Below are 22,531 nucleotides of genomic sequence, written 5' to 3' on the forward strand. Positions count from 1 at the left end.
TCATTTGGCTCCACATCAGATTGTGATTGGGAGGAAAATGAATCTATCTGTACCACTAAATAGACATAAGTTGCAGATTGAGAGTGCGCCTGAAGTAGTACAAACTGAAATGTCTGTCTACATGTCCAAACTAACAAAGCCGCAAAGTTCTTCTCTGAACAGGTTAAATGAGTAGCTGATGCACACCAATGCACAGACAGCCTTGCCATTGGGAACTACAATTAACATTGAGAAACTTTTGCAGGTGAAAGACCCCTAAGTTCCAAAGACTCTTTCCTGTATCAGACAATACATCTACTGCAGTGCAAGTCCACTGCCACAAACCATGGATTCATCCGGTAGATGCCTGCCAAGCCCCAACCATGCAACTCATTCTTTAAGACACCAAGCAGATAAAAGGGGGGGGGGGAAGAACAGGCGAAGCAACTGGAGTAAAGCCTCCCTCTATCATTCCAACAATAGACAATACTTCTTTCAAGTTATGTATTTCTTGTTTGTTTTTCCTTCTTGGTGCACTAATACTGCTATTCATAATCCTAGTGCATTTTTATTCTCTGATCCTACATCAGCTATTACACGCATGCACAGAACCATTGATAATGATACTGACCACCACCCTCTCTTTATACTGCTTCATTTGAGATTATGTGGTACTAGCACATGCATAGTATTGGCACATCCAGATCCAACACGAGTTCTTATGTATGCACCCTCATCCCCCATGCTGCTGCAATGGACAGATTGCATCTCCCTAAAGAGGTATCCCCAAATATTACACACTGTCTCTTTCAACTCTTTTTATGCAGAATAAATGCACAGCTACAACCAACTCATGTTAGCTCTGTAACTGCACAAGTTAATACAACTAGATTTGACACCACCTCTAAAGTCCTACAAGTCCTGACAGAAAAACAAGAGATCATGGAAGAGATATCAAGAATGAAGGCAGGGCAATAGAGGGCTCACACAGAGTGGGAAAATGAGGTATTACACCAAGGCATATTTGAAAGGTCCTACCCATTGTCCGAATATAGTATCTATTTATTTAACCCTCTACCCACTGATTTTGCAAGCAAACCAGGTCTTAGTATTACAGGATCAGTATTTGCCCATGACAAATGCACAATGGAGCCAAGAGGTATTCAGCTTCTTTAGCTTCTTGCTGAACTCAAGAAGTGAGGGAGCGTCTCTGATGTGTAAAGGCTGTGTCAGGCTTAAGGAACAATATAGGAAAAAGCCTGACCGCTAGTTCTCTTCTGCGTATGCATGGTATGTATGCCAGTAGCAGTCCGGCTGAGCACAGGGGCCTGGTAGGTTTGTGAAATGAGATACAGCTATTAGGTTAGTCTGAGCCCATTTTGTCCAGAGCGTTGACGGTGTGTATGAGGAGTTTGAACTAGGCTCACTTATATGTCTGGAGCCAGTGGAGTTCCTTGAAGTGCGGTGAGATGTGCATGTAGTATGGTATGGTGCAACAGCAAAACAAAGCAATGGCTGGGAGAACGGCGTGCTCGACCAAAATGTCTCGATAGAATATTGTAAGAAGAGCAATTTCTTAAAGCAAATGTCTATATATTCGCCGGTGCTCATAGGCAGGAAGAGCCATACATTCTTCCCCAATGGAATGCTTCCAAAATTTAAAGTAATTGTTCTCCGGGCACACAGAATTAAATTGAGATCGTGGTTTCAAGAGTCTTTTTACTCCTTGATTCTGATGAAAAAAGACCGTTTGCCAACACTTGTTTCGTCTCAAACTGTTGATTTCGCAGCGGACTTCCTCAGGGCAAGATTCTAAAACAAATTATAATCCAAGATTAAAAACTATTATTGGGTTCATATTTGAGAAAGTTAGGAGTTGTGACAGGCCCACAACCTAGATCATATGCTCTTTAGAGTTCACAAGGTGTTATGTTAGGAGTTTGGTGGATCTTCAACTCAAAGGCACCCTGTGTCAGACCTCAAGCTTATATTCCATTGTGCTGTGGTTTTTAGGTGCACTAGACTAATTTGCATCTGGTGAGGTGATGTTATATAGGCCCAACTCAGTCCATACTCACTCTGTCTCCTCAAGCAAGCTCAGTCTTATGTTTTATCAAGTTGTGCCTACGGTCGTCACGTAGGACTATGCGATTATTTTGCAGATAGGGATGACTGACTATGACATGATGGGTAGATACTCTGTTTTGCCTAAAGATTGATATGTGTGGTTACACTGCCGATACTTGCGGCAGATCGTATTTACTGGCTCAAATGTAGTGAGACTAATCAGTATCAATCTTGATGATGCGCTATCATCCGGAGAGGTGCGGTCTCACTGCTGATACTTTCGGCAGATTGTATCTACTGGCTCAAATGTAGTAAGACCACTCAGCACTAATCTCGAACATGCATTGTCACCCAGAGATGAGCAGTCACACTGCCGATACTTGCAGCAGATTGTATTTACTGGCTCTAATATAGTGAGACTAATCAGCTTTATTTTGAATATGCACTTAGGGTAGAGCGTCACGTGGCAGGGGGTGTGTGCCCATACGGATTTAGATTTTGAGATGCACTTCTACCCGGTGTTAGGATCAATATTCATGGCTTAATGTACAACAGAGGGAATTATCAATGCTACCTTGAACTAGTGGTAGTAGTTCAATATGAATCACTGGATATTGTGAACATAATGTTAAACCAGTATTGGTAATGGCACACGTGTGACGGTCATCACACCAGTGCAAATGACGTTCTTGTTAGAACTGATTTATATACCGTATGAGGACTATAGTTGGGTCACATTGTCCGTAAATGATATCTTTTATCTACAGATTCATCTAATCTCTATACCTGTGAAACCTAGGTCAGCAATTCAAGATAGAGGTAAGACTGGGCACCGTGGCGCAACAGATTCTTTGTTAAGAATTTGAGAAGTTATTTGGGCATATATTGATAGAATTCACTATGGTTTTAGTCCTAAGTGACGACCGAAGATACAACTTTATAAACCATAAGACTGAGCTTGCTTGAAGAGACAGGGTGAGTATGGACTGAGTTGGGCCTATATAACATCACCTCACCAGATGCGAATTAGTCTAGTACACCTAAAAACCACAGCACAATGGGATATAAGCATGAGGTTTGACACAGTCTGTCTTTGAGTTGAATAGGCACTAAACTGCTAATATAACACCTCGTGAACTACAGCACATTGGGATACAAGATTGAGGTCTGACACAGGGTGCCTTAGAGTTGAAGATCCACCAAACTCCTAATATAGCACCTCGTGAACTCTTAAGAGCATATGATCTAGGTTGTGGGCCTGTCACAACTCCTAACTTTCTCAAACATTCTCAAATATGAACCCAATATTAGTTTTGAATCTAGGATTATGATTTGTTGTAGAATCTTGCCCTGAGGAAGTCTGCTGTGACATCAACAGCTTGAGACGAAACACGTGTTGGCAAAAGGGCTTTTTTCATGGGAAACAATGTATAAAAAGACTCTTTAAACCACAATCTCAATTTAATTCTGTGTGCCTGGAGAACAATAACTTTAGTATGGTATGTTGAGTGTGATTCTGGCTGCCAAATTCTGAATCATTTTAAAAGTCATTCTGTGAGTTGTTTGTTAATCCTGGTGTACAGGACATTCCTGTAGCCCAGCTTGCTTTTAATGAGGGCATCTGTGACTGTTTTGAGAGTGCTAGTTTGGAACCCATCTTCAGGGTGTGGAAGCAGGAGGCTGAGACAGCATTCACTTGGGCAGTCATATTGAGTTGGCTTTCAATGACTATTCCAAAATTCTTGGCATGGGGTGGGTCCAAGTATGGCCAATCCCCAGGTGTAGTTCCACAGCAATGAGTTCTTCTCAAAGATCACAGCTTCTGTCTTGTTGGTGTTGAGTTTGAGTCAATTGGACACCATCCAGTCAGCAACTTCAGTCATGCAGACGACACACTTGATACAGGTGTTGAGAGACTTGTCCTAGAGGGAGAGTATCAGTTGAGTGTTGTCGGCGTAGGATAGGAAATTGATGTTGTGGATGTGAATGATGCTTGTGAGTGGAATCATGAAGCCTTTGATGAATGTTGGACTGAGAGAGGATCCTTATGTTTCTCCACATATAAGGTTGGGAGTGTGAGATGAGTAGGGGTCCTGACTCGTTGTCTACATCAACACATGGCAGGAGCAGGGACTTCTCATACCCTCTACTGCATCCACTTAAAAACACATGGCAGACCTTACCCTCTACTGCATCCACTAATCCTTACAGACATCAACACAAACAGACTCAACCTCAATACCCCCTTTTGAATACACAAGAGGACCAGAGGCACTATACACTCACACAGCATTATTCCAGCCACAGACATTAGTTAACATTGCAGCAAAAATTTCAATTGAATGGCATGACATAAAAACATAACCATAGCAAGTAACACAATGTTCACTACTCTGTGAGCGGCTTCTCACCCGTAGACATCTCAAATTACAGCACCAGCATAAACTCACTGTATAAGTCCTTTCTCTATTTTGAAGGCTCCCCAATTCGTCATGGCCAGCAAATGATCCTCCTTTCTTTCTGCATACACCCATTAAGAGGATATTCCCATCTCTATTTCAACCTGGGAGATGCCAAACACGATGCACCAGTTTTCCTTTCCTAATCAGCGCTACACAGGAGTTGCGCTGCTGATTAATTCTCTGATGCAGACATGGGGCTGAATTGTGCATGTTTCCTCATATGCGCTATAGCGCATGCAGTAGCTCAACACGTTCCTTCAGACTAGTCCCGGCATAACAGTGCAAAGATATGTGGTGCCTCCTCGACACGCCGGCCCATTACGTCATCCAATCTCTCGCAATAACTTGGACTCGCATTGTAAAGACAGGCACACCCGACATTAATTCATGTGCTGGCCGCTCTCTCCTCATGCGCATGAAACGATCCCATGGCAATGCTGTTGAGTCCTGGCATTCTCAGCACATGTTATTTTAACAGATGGCACACAGTCAAGAAAGTATACAGACGCTTCTCCTGGCTTCACTGCATGTGTTGGTTAAGCATGTCTTCTTTGAATAATAATGATAACACCCGCAGCCGGAGACACGCACCTAAACGTGCGCTTCTACCGGCACTTAATGATGCTAAAACACAGTTTGTCTGAGCATGTAGCCCCCCCCTCAAATTTTAACCATAATGGTTCCGAAGTGCTTGTGGGAAACAGTTACAGCGCAACACTTTAGGCGCTTCCCAGGACTCCACAATCCTGCCAGTGTACAACGTTAGTGGGTTACATTAACGTTAAGCCCTTGATGCCCATGGACTTTTTCTGCCAACCATTATTTCTTCTCACAGCGTACCATAAAGTTGCACTTCAACACTTCAAATGGCAGCTGCCACTCACTGCCGGTTGACTCATCACCACGAATGCTGCATACTCTGTTCTCCTGTGAACAGTTAAGTAGACCACCTTTACAGTCAGTAGGCTGCCTGATGGTCTGAGAAACTGGTGGGGCTCAAGGTGTCCACTTTTCCTCTTTAAATGTCTATTTTCTTCTTAGGCTTTGTTGATGCGCTTTTGTAGGCAGGTAGTCATGTCTCTTAGATTGTAGGATGTAGTTTTATTGAAGTAGACCTTGCTTAGTTACAGGTTTACGGTAACGCCCCACCAGGAGCAGCATCCTTGCTGCTCAGCGCCCTCTCTCCAACTGACATTCACACAAACCAGTCACTCATCAACATTCTGTGACCTCACATACACACTGGCCAAGCAGCAGGGAACTGAGAACTATGGAGAGGATGCATACTTTCCAAATACCAGCCGGAGGCGTTTTAGATATCTGACAAGAACGTGCTTTATTTTCATACTGCTCAATTGCAATTGAAATTAACAGATTGTAGGTCAATGTAGATAAAAACCAATCCAAAAACTGTTTTGAACTTTGTGTATCAGTAATATGATATAATCCTGTGTTTGCCAATATTTTGTTCAGTTAAAAAATTAAAAGCAATATTCTTATATTTACACAGCATTGCTTTGCATCCTTGTCAGTTCTCAAGATTACTGACCTGCTCCCAATACAAAGGAATGATCCCAGAGTTCATAACTGTATTGAAAAGATGCATAAAATGAGGGGCAACAAAACAGTGACCTCGAAGTTATAAATCTCCACAAACCTTGGTTGAAGAAATGTAGGTTAGTGAAACAAACTGCTTTTTCAGTACAGCATGGTGATAAGTAGCTTTATGAAACCTGACTGATCCAGTGAGACTGAATAACAATATTAGAATCAGCATTTTAGTTAATGTGAATATATTCAAGGTCATATCATCGTGCCAATCTAGTCTTTGGCAAGTACGTAAACGTTTAACTTTTTTTTGCTTTTATAAACAGTTTGTAAAATAAAAAATACATTTTGCGTATTTTCTTATAACAGTTGATGTAGACAAGTTGCTCTATTTCCTAAATTAGGCCCATAGTATGCCTTCATCATAGCATGAACCACACAGTGTAAAAGCGTTAGACTGTACAAATTATGATAGTTTCCAGAGAGGTCCATTAATTTCCCAACATTTGGCTCCAGTCCATCAGTCTGCCTCAGTAGCTAAGAATGACATTCTGCTAAATCAACAGGAGAGGCACACATGGGAATGTGCGGTGGACTCAACCTTCAGGCCCAATCCATCTGCTGCACAGCAACCAGTAAACCTAAGGTGATCAGGTTAAAGACGCTCATGGACAACCAGCAGGTGGAACCTATAGGATAAGGAGACAAAAAATTATCAGGGAAGCACATAATTAAATTACAAGATAGGTGACTGAGTTGAGGGTCCTGTGAAAACCTCCCTATGCTTCAGTACTTAGATAAAATATATGGCATGGGACCAGGCTGCTATCAAACATAGAAGTCCAAAAATGACTGCACAAGAAGTCATAAAATCATATTTACTAAGATATAGTGCAACACAGCACTGCAACCAAAGGAAGAGAGAGCAGAAACGAGTTATAGTTACTAAACATGACCTAAAGCTGCTCTTTTCTCCTGCTTTAGTGCACAAACAGGCCGCCTAGAGCCACACGCAGACCTCTTCGTGATTGTGCAAAGGTGTGTGTAATGTCTAGCATAGGTTTTGTACTGGTATTGTGACCCTCCGTAAAACAATCCTATGTTTAGTCAATTTTAAAAACATTTCACACATTGGATGTGTGTTGTACAGTGCAGTGAACATGCTATGTGACAACTATTTGGAGAAGTAAATATATTTCTCTCTACATTGATAATCATGAGCACTGAATAGTCCCACCCACATGCGAGGACCCCAGAGCAGTTCTTTCAAAGTCATATTTATTTTTCTCGTTTCTTCATATTACTACAGAAAGGCCAGGAGGTACATGAGATAAAAATTTAAAATTTGCAGCCTTTAAAATTGACTAAGAATAAATAAAAAGGTGGCCTTTTAAAAACGTCCTTTACAAACACTTTTTAATTTCTTTCAGAGTTAATGATGGGGAAATATAGGATAAAGGTATCAGCTGCAGAATTGAAACAATGAGAATAAAACACTGCACCTTTAAGGGCATCCTGACCTTTGGTGTCCTGTCATGGCCTGCAGGTGGTAGTTTAATCCGTTCTTTTTCCTGCCTACCGCTGACAGGATGCTGGAGCAGAGTTCTGCATTCTTAAGACTTTTTCACTTCATTTTTTTCCTTCAGGAACAATTTCAAAAGTGGTTCATTCAACATCCGTTAGGGCAAAGAGTTTTCCTGCTATTTTCATGACAAGAAATATATCTATTTTATCATAAATGCCACCTCTTTTCCAGAAATGCCTAGAATGTGACAGAAAAATAGCAAGACCTGTTACATGCACAGGATCTGTACCCTCTGATTGCCGGATTTTCATGATTTTAAGACATGTCACCACTGCAGGACCCTCTCTAGGCGTACTTTGAGGAAGAGAGAAAAGATTTGCTTGCATTGCCAAGTGGCACACTAAAGAAAGCAAGATTCCCTGGCTGGAGAGACATCCAAGAAGCGAGGAGACTTTTCCCTCTACCAGTTCCCCTGTCTTATCCTCTGAGGAATCCCTCAGGAGGAGATGCAAAAGGAGAAGATCTGGAGAGAAACATCCCCGGTTGGACGTTGAGAACACACACGAAGTCGAGGAAGAGGGTACGGTCAATGTCAATGTTGAGACACCATGTTCCTTCATAGGAGAAAGTGGTGGAATTGCTTTCTCTTATGAAATCTCTGACTCCCATCTGAATCTGACTCTTGAGTACTCCAGACCCTATTTCCCATCCAGACCAGTGTATCCAGTCCCCATACTGGATTTACTACATTCAGTGACTTCTGCAATTCCACAGGTTCCTATGGATTCTTCGCCTAATCCTCCTCAACAATCAGTAAATCCAGCAGTAATCCTGCCACCAAATCTTCCAGCCACTCCCCTTCGGCCACCACTGCCAATTGTTCCAGTGGCACCTACGCCTAAGCACACTAGTTCTAAATCTCAACATACTAACCTACCAACAGGTCTAGGTATAGAACAAGGTCAAGATCACACCATCATCATCATCGCACAAGATCACCAAGATGATCACATTACTAGTGGGATACTCCATTCCAATCTACATATTCAAGGTCTTATAACACAACCTTATCCTCTGGCTAATATTTCCCAACACTAACTTATTCACCTGCAGCAACTAGATCAATACTTTCCTGGGAGTCCTTATCAGAGGCACCAACAAACTAAATATCTACTAGGACTGGGTGGAGCTCACAGAGTTTTACTCCAAGGAATTCTGTGGATGTACCGCAACACTCCACGGAGTTCTGTGCAGCGGGCGGAGTATTGCTCAGCCGAAGGCTGCCTTTAATATGGATGCTCCTTTAACACACCTGTCAGCACTCTGCAATAAGTGGATACTTTGTCAAAGTTGGCTCCAGGCAATTCATGAAATGTGACTGTTTTCCTGTTACATATTAAATGCCAACATGGCTATTGGTGTCATTAATAAGAAGCATGTGTTTACCTCTCTCCAAGTACGGTAATTAAACCTCTGCAGTCGCACTCACTCTCCAATTAACAGAGTGTGACCTCCAGTGAAGGGACTGCTCCTCCCCGTGCCCCCGGTGACTGATAGAACCGACAGACCGAGGAAACGTTCAAGTGAGTGAGATCGGTAGGTGTGACTAATTACCTCTACATCTCCACTGCTGCTAACAGCCATTTGACAGATAATCACACGTTGTACCTTTACCGTACTTTTTAGCCTGTGAAACTCGCACTCAGTTTGGAAGGTGCCAAAAAAATAAATGTTCACTGCCACCTACCTCAAGGAGCAGCCAGTTGGTCAACCGAGCACCAAACAATAACATACATAACCAGTGCTACTGCACAGAAATGTACAATTTAGACAAATTATAAACCACGTCTACAGATCTGCTTGTTTATCTACTTTTAATGAGTGTGGATTTCAGTGGGACTCGTGCATAATGCACACATTGCACGTGGAAGTCTAGGGCAATGATATATGTTGGTGACTTACTGCCATTTCCTCCCCTAGATATGATTATTCATGCAATGCTTATAGCACGCATTTGTAGAGTTGGGAGAATACATGAATCAAATAATTACATCCGTTGATGTCTTTACCCACTAATTGCTGTTGACTATGGGCACTGCCAAATGTGGTGACTGGTGCCAATGTTACTGTCAGCGAGGGTCTAACCAGAATGCTAGCAGGGAACCGTGGCATTGTAGAGATGCTGACACTTGCGGACACTGTGATATTGGCTTGGATCAGAAGAGGGCACACTGGTTCTGATAGTGAATGGAAGGACAGCCACAGGAAGTGAGTAGGGGGTTGGCACACTCGCACCGATAGTGACAGGAGTATTAGTGACACAGAGTTTGGCCCCGTATTGGCACACTGGTATTGATAGGGACTGCAAAAAGTAGCACAGGAGGTGATGGGGTATTGAAACATATTGTAACACGGCAGAGTTGTACTGACAGTGACTGGTAAAAGAAGTGACTGTTGGTTTGCACTGGCTGTAGCAAGGCATACTGATAGTGACTTGGAAAACTGGCATATAAAGTTACTGGGGGTATTGGCAAATGTTGGCATGCTGGCAAAGAGAACAAATGCATGAACTTGCAGAGGGAGTGACTGGGGATTTTGAAACCCGTTGGCACTCTGATACTGATAGTGACAGGACACAATTTTACTGAGTGGCTGGCATTACCGCCAGTGGTCACTGGACACAGTTTTACTTATTAGACATGAGGCTGATGAGAACTGGGGGTGACAGTAATGGTGACAGCAAGCAGTGGACACCGAAGGATTACTAATACTCTGCAAACAGCGCAATAGCATCAAGTCCTGCGGAGAGGAAGAAGCAAGAGCCTCTCCGAGTGACATGTCTGCATGTGTGACCTGCAGCTGTTGATATTTTCCACATCCTTTCCAACTGTTGTGCACTCATCTGTTGCAGGAGGAAGCCTACCATGTACCCATGCAGGAGAGTGTAGGGCGAGCTGTGCTCCGTCAGACAAGATGCGCCTCTTTCTTCTGCTAAAGACATGAGACCGTGCACCAGTGTAAGGAGTGCCCCTGAACCAAGCAGATCGTGGGGCAAAAAGTGCTGAGGTATGTGCACCCCTCTCCAATGGGAGGGGGCTTTGGCACCCAGGCAGAAAACCTCACAGTTCAACACCATACCTTGATTCTTGTACCACCATACCAGACTATAGCAGTCACACTACTGAGCCTGAAAAGTGTGTAACTGTTTCTGCACCAGAACACAGAGTAATCACATTGGTGCACTAGTTCACATTATACCCTGTTAAATCTTACACCAGTACCCTGACCACAACGGCCCAAAATCTGTGCATTACAGCACAGTGCCCTATACTTTACCCAACAAACTGTTACAACAATCGTCCACAAGGTTGGTGTGTAAGCTGAAGAGCGAACACAGGAGGGGCAGGGAGAGTCAATCAGGTCTGACATTAAAAACTCAGCAACAGCCTTGCACAGAAACCACTGACTGCTGTTAGGAACACCAGCCCAGTAAGCAGCCTCCTGACTTCACCGATCCATCTGCAGAGATGGCCACTCTCTGCAGATATCTCTCCACCTTGCTCCTAGTCCTTGGGGTCAATTACCTGTGCACCTCCAGTGCTCGGCTCCTCTCAGGTACTTCTGGGCAGTCATGATGACTCCCACAAAGAGGTAGCTGCTGTCCTACAGTCCGTGCATGGGCCCCCCAGCCTTCGCATGCCACTCTCCTCAAACTCCCAAGTCATGGGTCTGCCGCTGTGCCTGCCCTCTGACTGTGATCTTCGCCAGTGCCCCGAACTCCAGTGGAGCTGTATGTAGGAGGGGAGCAGGAAACCGAGCACCCGTCACCTCCAAAAAATATGGAAAGCCATGAGCGATCGGGGCCGTGACTCGCCATGAAGGGCAGTGAAGGAGGAGGGAGACAAAGCTCTGCAGATGACAGGGGCTGCCTCCAAAGCCTTGCTGCCCTCACTATATCTTCTAGGAGCAGAACCATGACTGATGGGAATCCCACTCCCAAGATGAGGAGCTGGCTGCCCTCCTGGGGGGGAATGAGGCCTGGCTCCACTCCGTGATGGCAGCATCTGGCGCGGCTCGCCACTTTCAGCATTCATTAGGGGTGATCGGCACACATGGGTGAACTCCCTTCTACCGGCGAAAGGCGGATTTATTTTTGCTGTACTCTGTGCTCCAAGCAGAGTGCTAAAACTCCCTAAACTCCTCCACATGAGCTGAGTTTCCTGTCCACCGCTAACATAAACTTGCCGACTACCAGATTCATGACGTCGCTCATCTTCGAGACACTCCACCAAGGGGCCAGCTCTATGTTGGGGAATGCAATATGACTCGACTAGTCAGGAAAATGTCTTTACGCCTTTCCTCCAATTCCCATACTGCCAACAGTGATCATCAAGCTGTTTCACTTGAAGGCCAGATTGATTCTCCAGAGTGGCCCTGACAACAGTGGTTCACAGATCTTCACCTCTCGGAGCGTCTACACAGGAGGCTGATGTGCAGACTGGACCTTCTTCAGAAGTTCGTATGCCAGATTCAACACCCCAACCTTCAGTCGTTGAACTTGGTAGCTTGGCTCCTGAATTCATAAAATATGGTCACTTGAACCTCCCTCAGGACTGAATGGTTGTTTTGAGAAAAGCCAAAAGACCATCTACTAGAACTTCCTATTCTTTCAAATGGAAGAAATTCTGCATCTGGTGTGCTCACAACAATTTCAGTCTTCTCATTTGCCAAGAAGAGGTGGTAATTCCATACCACCTCCATTTGGTTATAGCAAAACTGCAATTTTAATCCATTAAAGTGCATCTTACAGCAATCACGGCTTATTGAAAATGTCCTTCACAAATGCTGTTTTAAAAATGTCTGCAGTCAAGGATTTCTTGGAGGGCATTAATAAGATTTGCCTCCTCTCAGGAGACCTTTTTTCCATAGGAGTAAAATATTGTCACTTCTCGAAATATGGATCCTCCGTTTGTATTCATAAGGCCTCTCATTAGCATTTATTCTGGAAGGCTTCGTTCTTGGTAGATCCAACCCCTACACACAGAGTTAGCAAGATTTAGGCTCTATGTTCCCTCAAACCTAACACAATATTTCATAGTAACAGGGTAGAGATGAGGAGCCATCCTAAATTCCTTCCTAAAGTATTGTCAGATTTTCATGCTAATGAGAATATCATCTTCAAAATACTTTATTCAGTGTTTTAACCAAAAAAGTACATAAACAATACAGTACATTTATAGACTAAAACACACAAAAGCTCAACTAAGAGCACAACCCTAGGTCATGTCATTAAAATGTTCTGATGATCAATAAAAGTGTCATTTTTAAATTATAGTAAGTCACAGTATCTAAGAACCCCATAAAAACTTGTAAATAAATACTTTGTACTTAATTAACATTTATAAAAGGAAGTAACAGGTAAAATACAACAAATAGAACACACCAAGCTAAGCATCATATAACAACTATATAGGCATTGGGACACTCGGACAAAAAGGGCATAGTTGATAAACCAATCCTATTAATTACTCAAAAGCCCTGCACCTAATGGACCATCTCCAATGAAGATACATGGATACTGCACAGACTACTATCTGAGAGGATGTTGTGCGAAGAAGCCGTGTCGCGACCTCTAGTTGGCAGCAACCAAGTTACTCACATTGTGGAATGATCCATGCTCTCCTTGGGCAGGCGTAACCAGTGACAAAAGAAAATAAAGTGCACCATTGATTTCTCTGAATGTTGGCAAGCCAGGGATACAGTATTTATAGTGGTTAGGCGGTTCCACTTTGCTAATAAAGACACTAATGGTAAATTTCCATAGCAGAACTTGAGATAGAGGGTCTTTGCCGCCAATGGGTCAATAAAATCCAGAAAGGACTCAAATAAAAATTTGGATCTGAAATCTAGAAAAAGGTAAGTAAGTGATCCCTTGGGCACATTTTGAAATCCACTAAGATGGATATAGTCCCAAAATACATCCTTGAGTGTGGTCTTGGTTACGTAGGCTTTGGATGCCGAGGAGGACCAGTAGTCTCCTAGCACAATATGTACTAATAGCTTCTGGACATAGGATGGCCACTTGATTTTGCCAAAGCTGTCCAGTGATACTATGTCCTCCAAGGCTCAATGATAATCATCCAGACCTACAGAATACTTCAACCTTCTCCAATAAAGTAGCGGCCTCGATTAGGCTTTATTTATCATTAAGTAGAGACCCATATCCCATCTTAATGATATTAATGGGAAATTCTTTGGGAGGTTTGATAAAGATCTCAAGAATGTGTTGTCTGCCACCCCAAGTTTAGTTAGATTTGAGATGCCCCATGCTTCAGCCCTATACAGGACACTGCTCTCAGCCATAGCTCTGTACAACTTAAGTGCAGGAGAAATGCACCTGGTGCGAGATGTCCTATGATATTTTAAAATGACGGAAGAGTGATGTGTTCAATTTAAACTACTCTTCTCAAGCTGGGATGCCTATCACAAGGATCTGGATAACCTAATCCCCTAATTGTCAAACTTGCATACCCTGTCTAAAGGCAACCCCCCCAACATAATCAAATCCCTTAATGTTTTGTGGGGGCTAAGGGCCATAAACCAAGCCCTCGTTCCGTGCAAAAACCTTCACATTTATTCACCAGGCATTGTAGACACTAGGGGTTTCTGAGATCAGGAGGGTGTCATCGGCAAAATAGGATGGAAATTTACAATCAACCAGGCAAGGGGCATCATTGAGGCCATCCTCCACATAGGACACCACATCGTTAAGATACAAGAAGAAGAGGTTTGAGGTAAGGACACACCCTTGCCGGGCTCCTTTCTGGATGGAAATGCATTCGGCCAGCTTCCCTCCCCGGTCCCATCTCACTTGGGCATAGGTGTCCTGGTGGAGGTTGAACCAAACTGCCCAGAATATCAGGTGGAACCCCACTATTCACCAAGACGGGCCCAGAAGTTGGCTCTGGGGACTAAGTTTAATGTGGACTTAAGGTCGACGAAGACCAGGTATAGGTGTGACTTCTGTATAACCACTGTTTTCCAGAAGATCAATAAAAACCTAAAAATCTGGTCAGTTGTTCTGATCCCTCTTCTAAATCCTGCCTGCAATGAGGAAAGTGGATGGTGATCCGCAATCCAGGATTCCAACTTTCCAAGTATTTATCATGCAAAGACATTTTGGTCTATGTCTATATGGCTAATAGGCCTATAATGTAAGGGGAGTCCCACTTGACCTTTTTATAAATAGGCACATTTTAGGCAGCCTTCCAGCTCGCAGGACTACTGGCTCCCTGGAAGATGTGGTTCAATAGTTTGTAGAAATAAAGGGCCCATGTCTCAATATCGGCAAGAAAAAGGTCGCTCGGGATGCCAACGGGTCCAGCTGCTTTTCCAGAGGCAATACCCTTATTTCCCTCGGCAGAGTCCCTCAACTCTATCATGATTGAACCCATGGTATGGAAGAATAAGCCATAATGTTGGGCAGTATCATCAACACGGAACCCCTGCTGAAGCCTATACAAATCTGTAAAATGGGCATGCCATACCTCAGGGGAGGTAATTGTATCTGCTAGGAGCCACGATGGGTCCTCCTTACCAATAAGTACCAGCTTCTAGAATGTTATGGTGTCTTTTGATGTGGCTGCCTCATGGATACCTTCCCATAACTTTAACTACCATTCCCTAAGTGCTCCTGCTTTAGTCCGTTTATACTCGCTTCTTTTAAGATGTATTAATAGTGTATCACCAAGGGATAGAGCCTGTCAAAGTTCATTCCTTTTTAGCATTGCATGCCTTATACCACAAGCATCTTGGTTTGGAATAGGCCCTTATGGATTTATGGTTACATGTGGAACACTTCCTTGAGTTTCAAACAAGCCCTAATTTGTCTTCAATATATTGGTAGACAAAAAACGATCCCAGGGCTGAGATAAGTTTAGCGTAGCTAGCTCTAGCATGACTTCTCTAAGGGCCAGGCTCAAGCAATCTCATGTGCACTGGTCCTGGGCCACAAATCCCCATTTAATCCTGCCCTTATCATTGGATGGCAACAGGTTGGAGCTAAGGGGTATAGGGATAACAATCAGGCAGCAGAACAGGCCGTTTAATGAGTAGTTGAGGGCATTGTGATCACTATCATCCCTATTTATCACCTTAAAGTCAGTCATGTTTACCCAAAGTTGGACAGGGAATACGATATAATCAATTCTTCTTCTTCTTATCATCTTTATTTCGGTCACTAGGACCATAAAAGAATGGAACAGATGTACAATTAAAAAAGATAAACACTTTTAAAAAAGAGGATTTTCACACATGATTAAATTTAAAAACAATCGTAGAACAATCAGGCTAAAATCATCGAAAATGTTCATTCAGCTAAATTTAACTTAATGCATCGGTTACGGCTGAACCACATTGCTGTTAAGAATTTTGCAACTGCAAATACAATTGGGGCCGACAAATCTGTTTTCAAAATTCTGAATGCAGGGAGATGTTGCCTAAAGCCAAGGTTTTTGAGGAGTGGGACAAGCCAATAGTTCCTTGCTCTTTGGTATGCTGGACAAAATAATATAATGTGCAAATCAGTCTCTCGCGGGTGGGCGCAAGCTGGGCATTGCGCTGTGGACTGGGAATGTGTCCAGCGATCTGTGTACGCCCTAAGGGGGAGAGTGCTGTATCGCCATTGCATATATAACTTCCTTGTAATAGAAGGGCCAATATCGTCAAAGGCGAGCTCAAAATGATATGAGTCTTTAAACCCCAGAAAATGTTCAGTCAGGGACCCCTCCCGTACACTCTCAATTGAGACACGTAAGTTATGCTCGTAATAAACCTTGGAGATAGATTTGCGTGAGATCCTGCAGCATGCATTTCCTGGATTAGACCACAAATCCGGTCTTCCTAGTGACTCACATGTTTGTTTAATATATTTTAGCCATGGAATTTGTGCAGCTTTAGGAAGACGCAGAATCTCCAGGAGCTCATCTCTGTAATTAGATAATTCCGGCGTGCTCCATATTTTACGCCAAAAAGTTATGGGTTTAAGTCCCAACTCCTCTGTAATGGGTCTTAGGCCCAGGTCTAAGCGGAGTGGGAGAAGTGGGGTGCTAGACGGTAGAGCTGCCAATTGCCTTAAGAAATTATTCTCCGTTACCAGCAATTTCTGGGCGGCAGTATGCCCCCATAATTCACCCCCATAATTCACCCCCATATGTTACTGCCCCTTTTACCTGGATTTTGTAAATTTGGAGGCGGGGACCGAGTGGCTTATAGGTCAATCCTCTTGTCATCCTAGAAATACCGCCCGTCAACTGGATCAGTTTCAGATTTGCCTTGGTTCGGTGTGAATCCCATGACATGGACTGGTTAATTGTTACCCCCAGATAATCGAACGTGTAAACCCTCTCAAGTCTGGAGGACTCTATCATGGGATTCGCGCGTGTTGAAGAGGGCGGATTGAAGATCATATACTTGGTTTTAGAGGCATTAATCTCCAGTCCGCGCAGAAATTCGCAAATCCATCCAACACCCGTTGTATGCCCATGGGGGATTTGGATTCTACTTGATTGTCAGGGACAGTTAACCGTGCAAATGGCATTAGGATCTGAAAGTGAGTGACCATTACATTCCCTCAGACCATGTGCTAGATTAAAGGACAGGAGCAGATAAGCAGTTCCAGTACAGCTCTTCACTGAAGCGGCATTAAGGACAGGGATCCCCCATTCTTCATCCTCTTCACTTATAGGAGATTGGTTACCTATATCACAAGGCTTGTATGTATTATTAAAATCACCTACCTGCAAAGATAGTAGTGTCATGAGTGTCAGAAGAAGCCCCGTGTAAGGCAAGTTCCGAATCACCTCAGTCTCCACTCTTCCCCTGCCTGTCGTATTATAAAAATAGTAGAAGTACTAGGTACCGTTGTCAGTTCTAGTCATGGATATATCCATGATGTCAAATGAATTTGAGGCAATGGGATGTATTTTGACATTGATATTTGTTTTATCCCAAATAAGAAGGCCACCCAAGGGGTGGCCCTTTACAATACTACAAGCAGGTAAATGATACGCTGTGTGGCCTGATCTGTGGGGCAGGTCCAAAGACCACGTTTCCAGGAAAAAACACAGGTCAAATTGGTCAATAAAGCTCCCCCAGGATTGATCACCCATCTTGCCCTTGATTCCTGCATTGTTCCAATAATGCATATTAAAAACAGGAATAGAGGGAATCGGGTCAGGGACAATAGTCGGGGGATCAGAGGAAGTATCCTCAGGTAGGGAATCACTATCTGAGTGGAATGTTTCTAAAATGGCACAATGGTGTCTACTACTGGCACTGATGTTCATTGGTCCCTCAGCCAGTCAGTCCACCATTGTTGTACCCAAAGGCTTGTTCTGATTATGATTGATTCTCTTCCTCTAGGCGATAAACCACAGTATACCGGGGAATTACATTTAAACCTGGTTGTTGGTCCTTCTAACAGGCGATGGCGCAACTCCATCTTTACCAAACCCTCGGCCAGAAACTTCGACTTCAGCTCAAGCCTAATATAGTCAAAAGCGCCCGAGGGCTCGGAAGGATCACTGCATCATCTTGCATCGAGAATGTCAGAGTGAATAACCGAGTAACAGCGGTGTTTAGATCGTATCTAAAAAATATATTTATTTATAAGGGACTCAGGGCCAGATGTAGATAATCCATGAATACCGAATTCTTAATACCAAATTTTACCTATTCGGTAATAAGAAATCGGTATTTCTTATGTAGCTAATGAATCGGTAAAAAATATTGATTCCTTAATATTCCTTATTACCGAATCGGTAATACCGATTCGGTAATAAGGAATACCTACCCATTCATTCCTATGGGCTTGGAGGCCCATAGGAATGAATGTAAAGCCATTCTGTATTAGCGATTCGGTATTACCGGGAGGTATTTCAAGGGTGCCAGGGTGTCCAAACGACACCCTGTTGCACCCCTGAAATGTGCCTGTGTGCACATGTGGCGCACATACATGCCCCAAGGGCATGGATGTGTGCCACATGGCACTTACATTTTTTTTCTAAATTGCATTTTTAAAGGAATTCATTAATTGCCACCAACTTGGAGTTGGTGGTAATTAACGAATTCTTAAAGCACATAAGCACTCTTTTATGTGCTTTCTACATTGCATTTACCGATTCGGTAAATACAGATTCGGTAAATACCGATTCTGTATATACAGATTCGGTATTTACCGAATCATCACCAACATTAGGAATGGCTAAATACCAGTCGGTAACCCTGAAATTTACTGAATTTCGGGGTTACAGACCGGTATTTTGCCACCTACATCGGGCCCTCAGTTTCTTCGCGTACAGACTCAGTTAAAATAGGGATCTTGGTCATGTAGATCAAGGCTATTGGCGTATGTCCTATCAAGGCCACCCTAGCTAGACTGCAATGGTCCCATCACTACCTCTCTGGAGAGCACGGTGATAATACTGAGTCCAACCATCCTGGCTTTTATGTCTGGTTTTGATGCATTTTTGGATGTTCCTTAAGGGCAGGGGTGCTTGATGGAGGACAGATGGCAGCAGATGTTGAGCAATTTAAAACCATTTGATTTCTTGTGCTGTTCCTTTAGTTATTAAGGGCCTCATGTAGGTAGCATACCAGTTACCACTTCTAAAATACCGAACGATACCGAATCGGTATTTTAGAAGTGGTAACTCGTATGTAGGTAATGAGTCGGTATTTTTTACCGATTCGTTACAATTCGGTAATGAGGCATACCTTCCCATTGATGGGAAGGTATGCCTCATTACCGAATCGGTAAATACCGATTCGGTAATGGGGGGAACACATGAAAGGGTGGCAGGGTGTCACATTGACACCCTGTTGCACCCCTGATTTGGCCATGTGTGCACATGTGGCACACATACATGCCCTAAGGGCATGTATGTATGCCACATTGCACACTGCTACGCGCGTAAAAATGCTTAAACACATACATTAATTATTTACCACCAACTATAAGTTGGTGGTAAATACCGACTCTTAAACACACCCACACACTCCCCCTACATCTCGATTTTGGTTTCGGAATTTACCGAATCGGTAAAATTACCGAATCGGAAAAGTTACCGATTCGGTAACATTACCGATTTGGTATTATTACCGATTCGGTAATTTTACCGATTCGGTAAATTCCGAAACCAAAAATTGTCCCCCTACATACCAATAGCCAAAATACCGGTCGGTAACGGTATAATTACCGAAAATCGGCCGTTACCGACCGGTATTTGGCTACCTACATGAGGCCCAAAGTATTGTATAGGTAGGGCATATGGCACATTGAGAATATTTAGAAGGTGGTGACCACCCTACTAGTCTTTCCTCTTCTTATTGGGCAGTTAGTGTTGCTAATTGGGCGTTTAGATCAGAACCCTCAGTCTGCAAGCTTCTTAACAGATTAGAAACTTAGCTACCCTCAATACCCACATGCAAATTTAGCTTAGTAGGCACTAATTCCATAGAGGGAGTCTTCTGAAGAGGCAATGATAGTGTCAGCAGATTTAGATAGAATCTTGGGAGGTTCCGGATTTGAGGGGGGAAGGGAGAAGCCAAAGATGTAAATCTATTAACACATAATATTGATGGGGACAGTGGTATAGGCATTCTCGAAACAGTGGGAGATTTACACAGGGAAGAACGTAAGACATGGCTGGAACTGGCTAAAAAGAACTGGATTCAAACAGTCATGTGGCACTGTACGAACTTTGGTTTTCTGCTTCTTTAGAAAAATGGAGGGAACTCTCTTCAAACTCGTAGGAGGATGTGTGCCAGTGGGATTATATTTCCCCAAGAGAGTTTCCACTTCCTCAATAAGTATATCAATGACCTTTAGGATAATACTCTCCACCAAAACATTCATTGCAATGGGAGGGTCTGATTTGGGATTTTTAACCCTGTTTCCCTGGGTGGAGTAAGATGCCTTTTGTTTCCCCATAGGCTACACCATGAAGTCACTGCAAAGCGCCTGTGTAAAAAACAGGCACAGGGGTATGGGATATGGCTGAGTTATACACGTATAAAAACTCCTCGGAACAAAGTTACAAAAGTCCTGGGTAAATTAGAGCAGACCCAATACAGAAAGGCAGAGACTAACATTGAGTGGCCAAAATCAGCAGGGCTTCCCCAAAGGTAGAAAAGGATACAATCTTTACCCGAGCAACATGATGAAAGAATATTTTTTTACCTACATTTTTCCAAAATCCCTCTTCTCCTGCAGAGAGATATCTCCATACTCTTGATGTTAGGAGGGTGTTGATGTTTATCTGGACAAGACTAAATCTTTGAGAAAGTCAAAGCAACTTTTTGTGAACTATGGTCATTTGCAAGCAGGATTTGCCACTTCAAAGCAATCTTGGCAAACGAGCTGGCGAGTTCGAGTGAGATTTGGTGTCCACTAGCGGGATTTCTGGTCGATAGGTAGACTTCCGGCAAGAGTTTCCACTGCGGGCGGTCAGAGGGCTGCTTCCCAAGTAGATTTTCTGCTCGAGCCGCCGCAAAATCAATTTGAATTGCCACATGCTCTTGCGCACCATGTGGTGCTGTTCGTGATGATTTTCCAATGTAGAATGTGGTACTGGCGCTAAATTGCAGCGTCACGTGCATATTTAGCCTTATTGGCTGAACTCCATGGAGTCTCGCAGAGTTTTTATGTAACTCTGCGGAATTCTGTGGGGTGAAATTCTGCAAGTTCTGCGCACCCTTAGAAAAAGAGTTTACGAAGGAAGTTTTTAAAATGTCACTTGTAATTATTCTTAGTGATTTTAAAGGCAGTATGACTTCTTTCCTCCATTTTTTACAGTAAAAAGCCTGTTTTAAGAGTGCAGATTTTAAATGTTTCTCACATGTATCCCCTGGCCTTTCTAAAGTGAGGCAAAGACACTGTAAAAAATATGACTTTGAAAGAACTGCTCCTTGGTCCCTGCACATGAGCGGCACTATTCACTGCTTATTATTATAATGGGGATTTCCATGAGAGAGAACCAGAATTACAGGTAAGAAACCATACCTTCACCAACTTTGCACCTGGATCAAGGAGGTGTAATTTTTTTACGCAAATCCCCATCCGAGAATTTTCGTATATAGGGCTTGGTGTCAATAAACATGAGTGCTTGGCATGCAACGCCCAAGCACCATCCATGTAACGCCCGCTTGACACCAAATGGCGCAAATAACTTTTTGTGTGTCAAGTGTAAAAAAATGCACTTGAAATTAAGTATCCTTTCAAGACTTAGAGCTGTCTTTGCAGTGGTGCAAAATATTGATAAGCCTGCCCTACCATGTGCAAATAGCTAATGTGAATAGTTTGAAAATTCTGTACCCGGAACTTACCAGTAAGTCATTTCTGCAATGAGTTACAAATTGAGCTTAAAATAAGATTAAATTGATTGCTTAAATCATAAACTATATTTTAAATACCATAGTCGCCCTTCTAGTTCAAGAGGACCACCATCTAATCTTTAATCATCAGTATTTGTGTAGGGTTATGAAGCCAAGTTGTGTGCATACTCAACTGTACCCATGTCCCAACCACAGTACACACTAGCTTGACAGTAGGTACAAGGATTCATGTGATAACACAAAGAGAACAACTTTGAAGAACCAAACTGGAATGGCCAAAAGATATACTTTGAGAAGCCTATTAAAATGATGCTGAAAAGTTTGGAAATGAAAATTATTCCTTATCCGAGTTCATGTTAGCATCATTAGGAACCCTATAAGACCTCCAAGTGGATGTAAGATGGGAATAACAAATATTTTCTAGCAAGCATTTCTAAGGATTAGTTTCAAATTCAGAAGACAACGAACATGCCTTAGCAACATATTGAGTCCATATGGGATAGCTTCTTTCTGCAAACAGGGCCTGACTGGGAACTGAAACCAGCCCTGGCAAACT

At 43.0% G+C, this 22,531-nt stretch overlaps 1 protein-coding gene across 1 annotated transcript in view; it reads right to left on the reverse strand.

The window, feature by feature from the left end:
• Nucleotides 1-5,818: 5,818 nt before the first annotated feature.
• LOC146856773 (otoancorin-like) overlaps nt 5,819-22,531 on the reverse strand; it is a 484,135-nt gene continuing 467,422 nt past the window's right edge. Inside the window, exon 25 of the mRNA XM_085647226.1 lies at nt 5,819-6,745. Coding sequence (XP_085503352.1) covers nt 6,660-6,745 — 86 coding nt within the window. The 3' untranslated portion in view covers nt 5,819-6,659. The remainder of the gene's footprint in view (nt 6,746-22,531) is intronic.

The sequence above is a fragment of the Triturus cristatus genome, chromosome 3_2, assembly GCF_964204655.1.
Source record: "Triturus cristatus chromosome 3_2, aTriCri1.1, whole genome shotgun sequence".
NCBI lineage: Eukaryota > Metazoa > Chordata > Amphibia > Caudata > Salamandridae > Triturus > Triturus cristatus.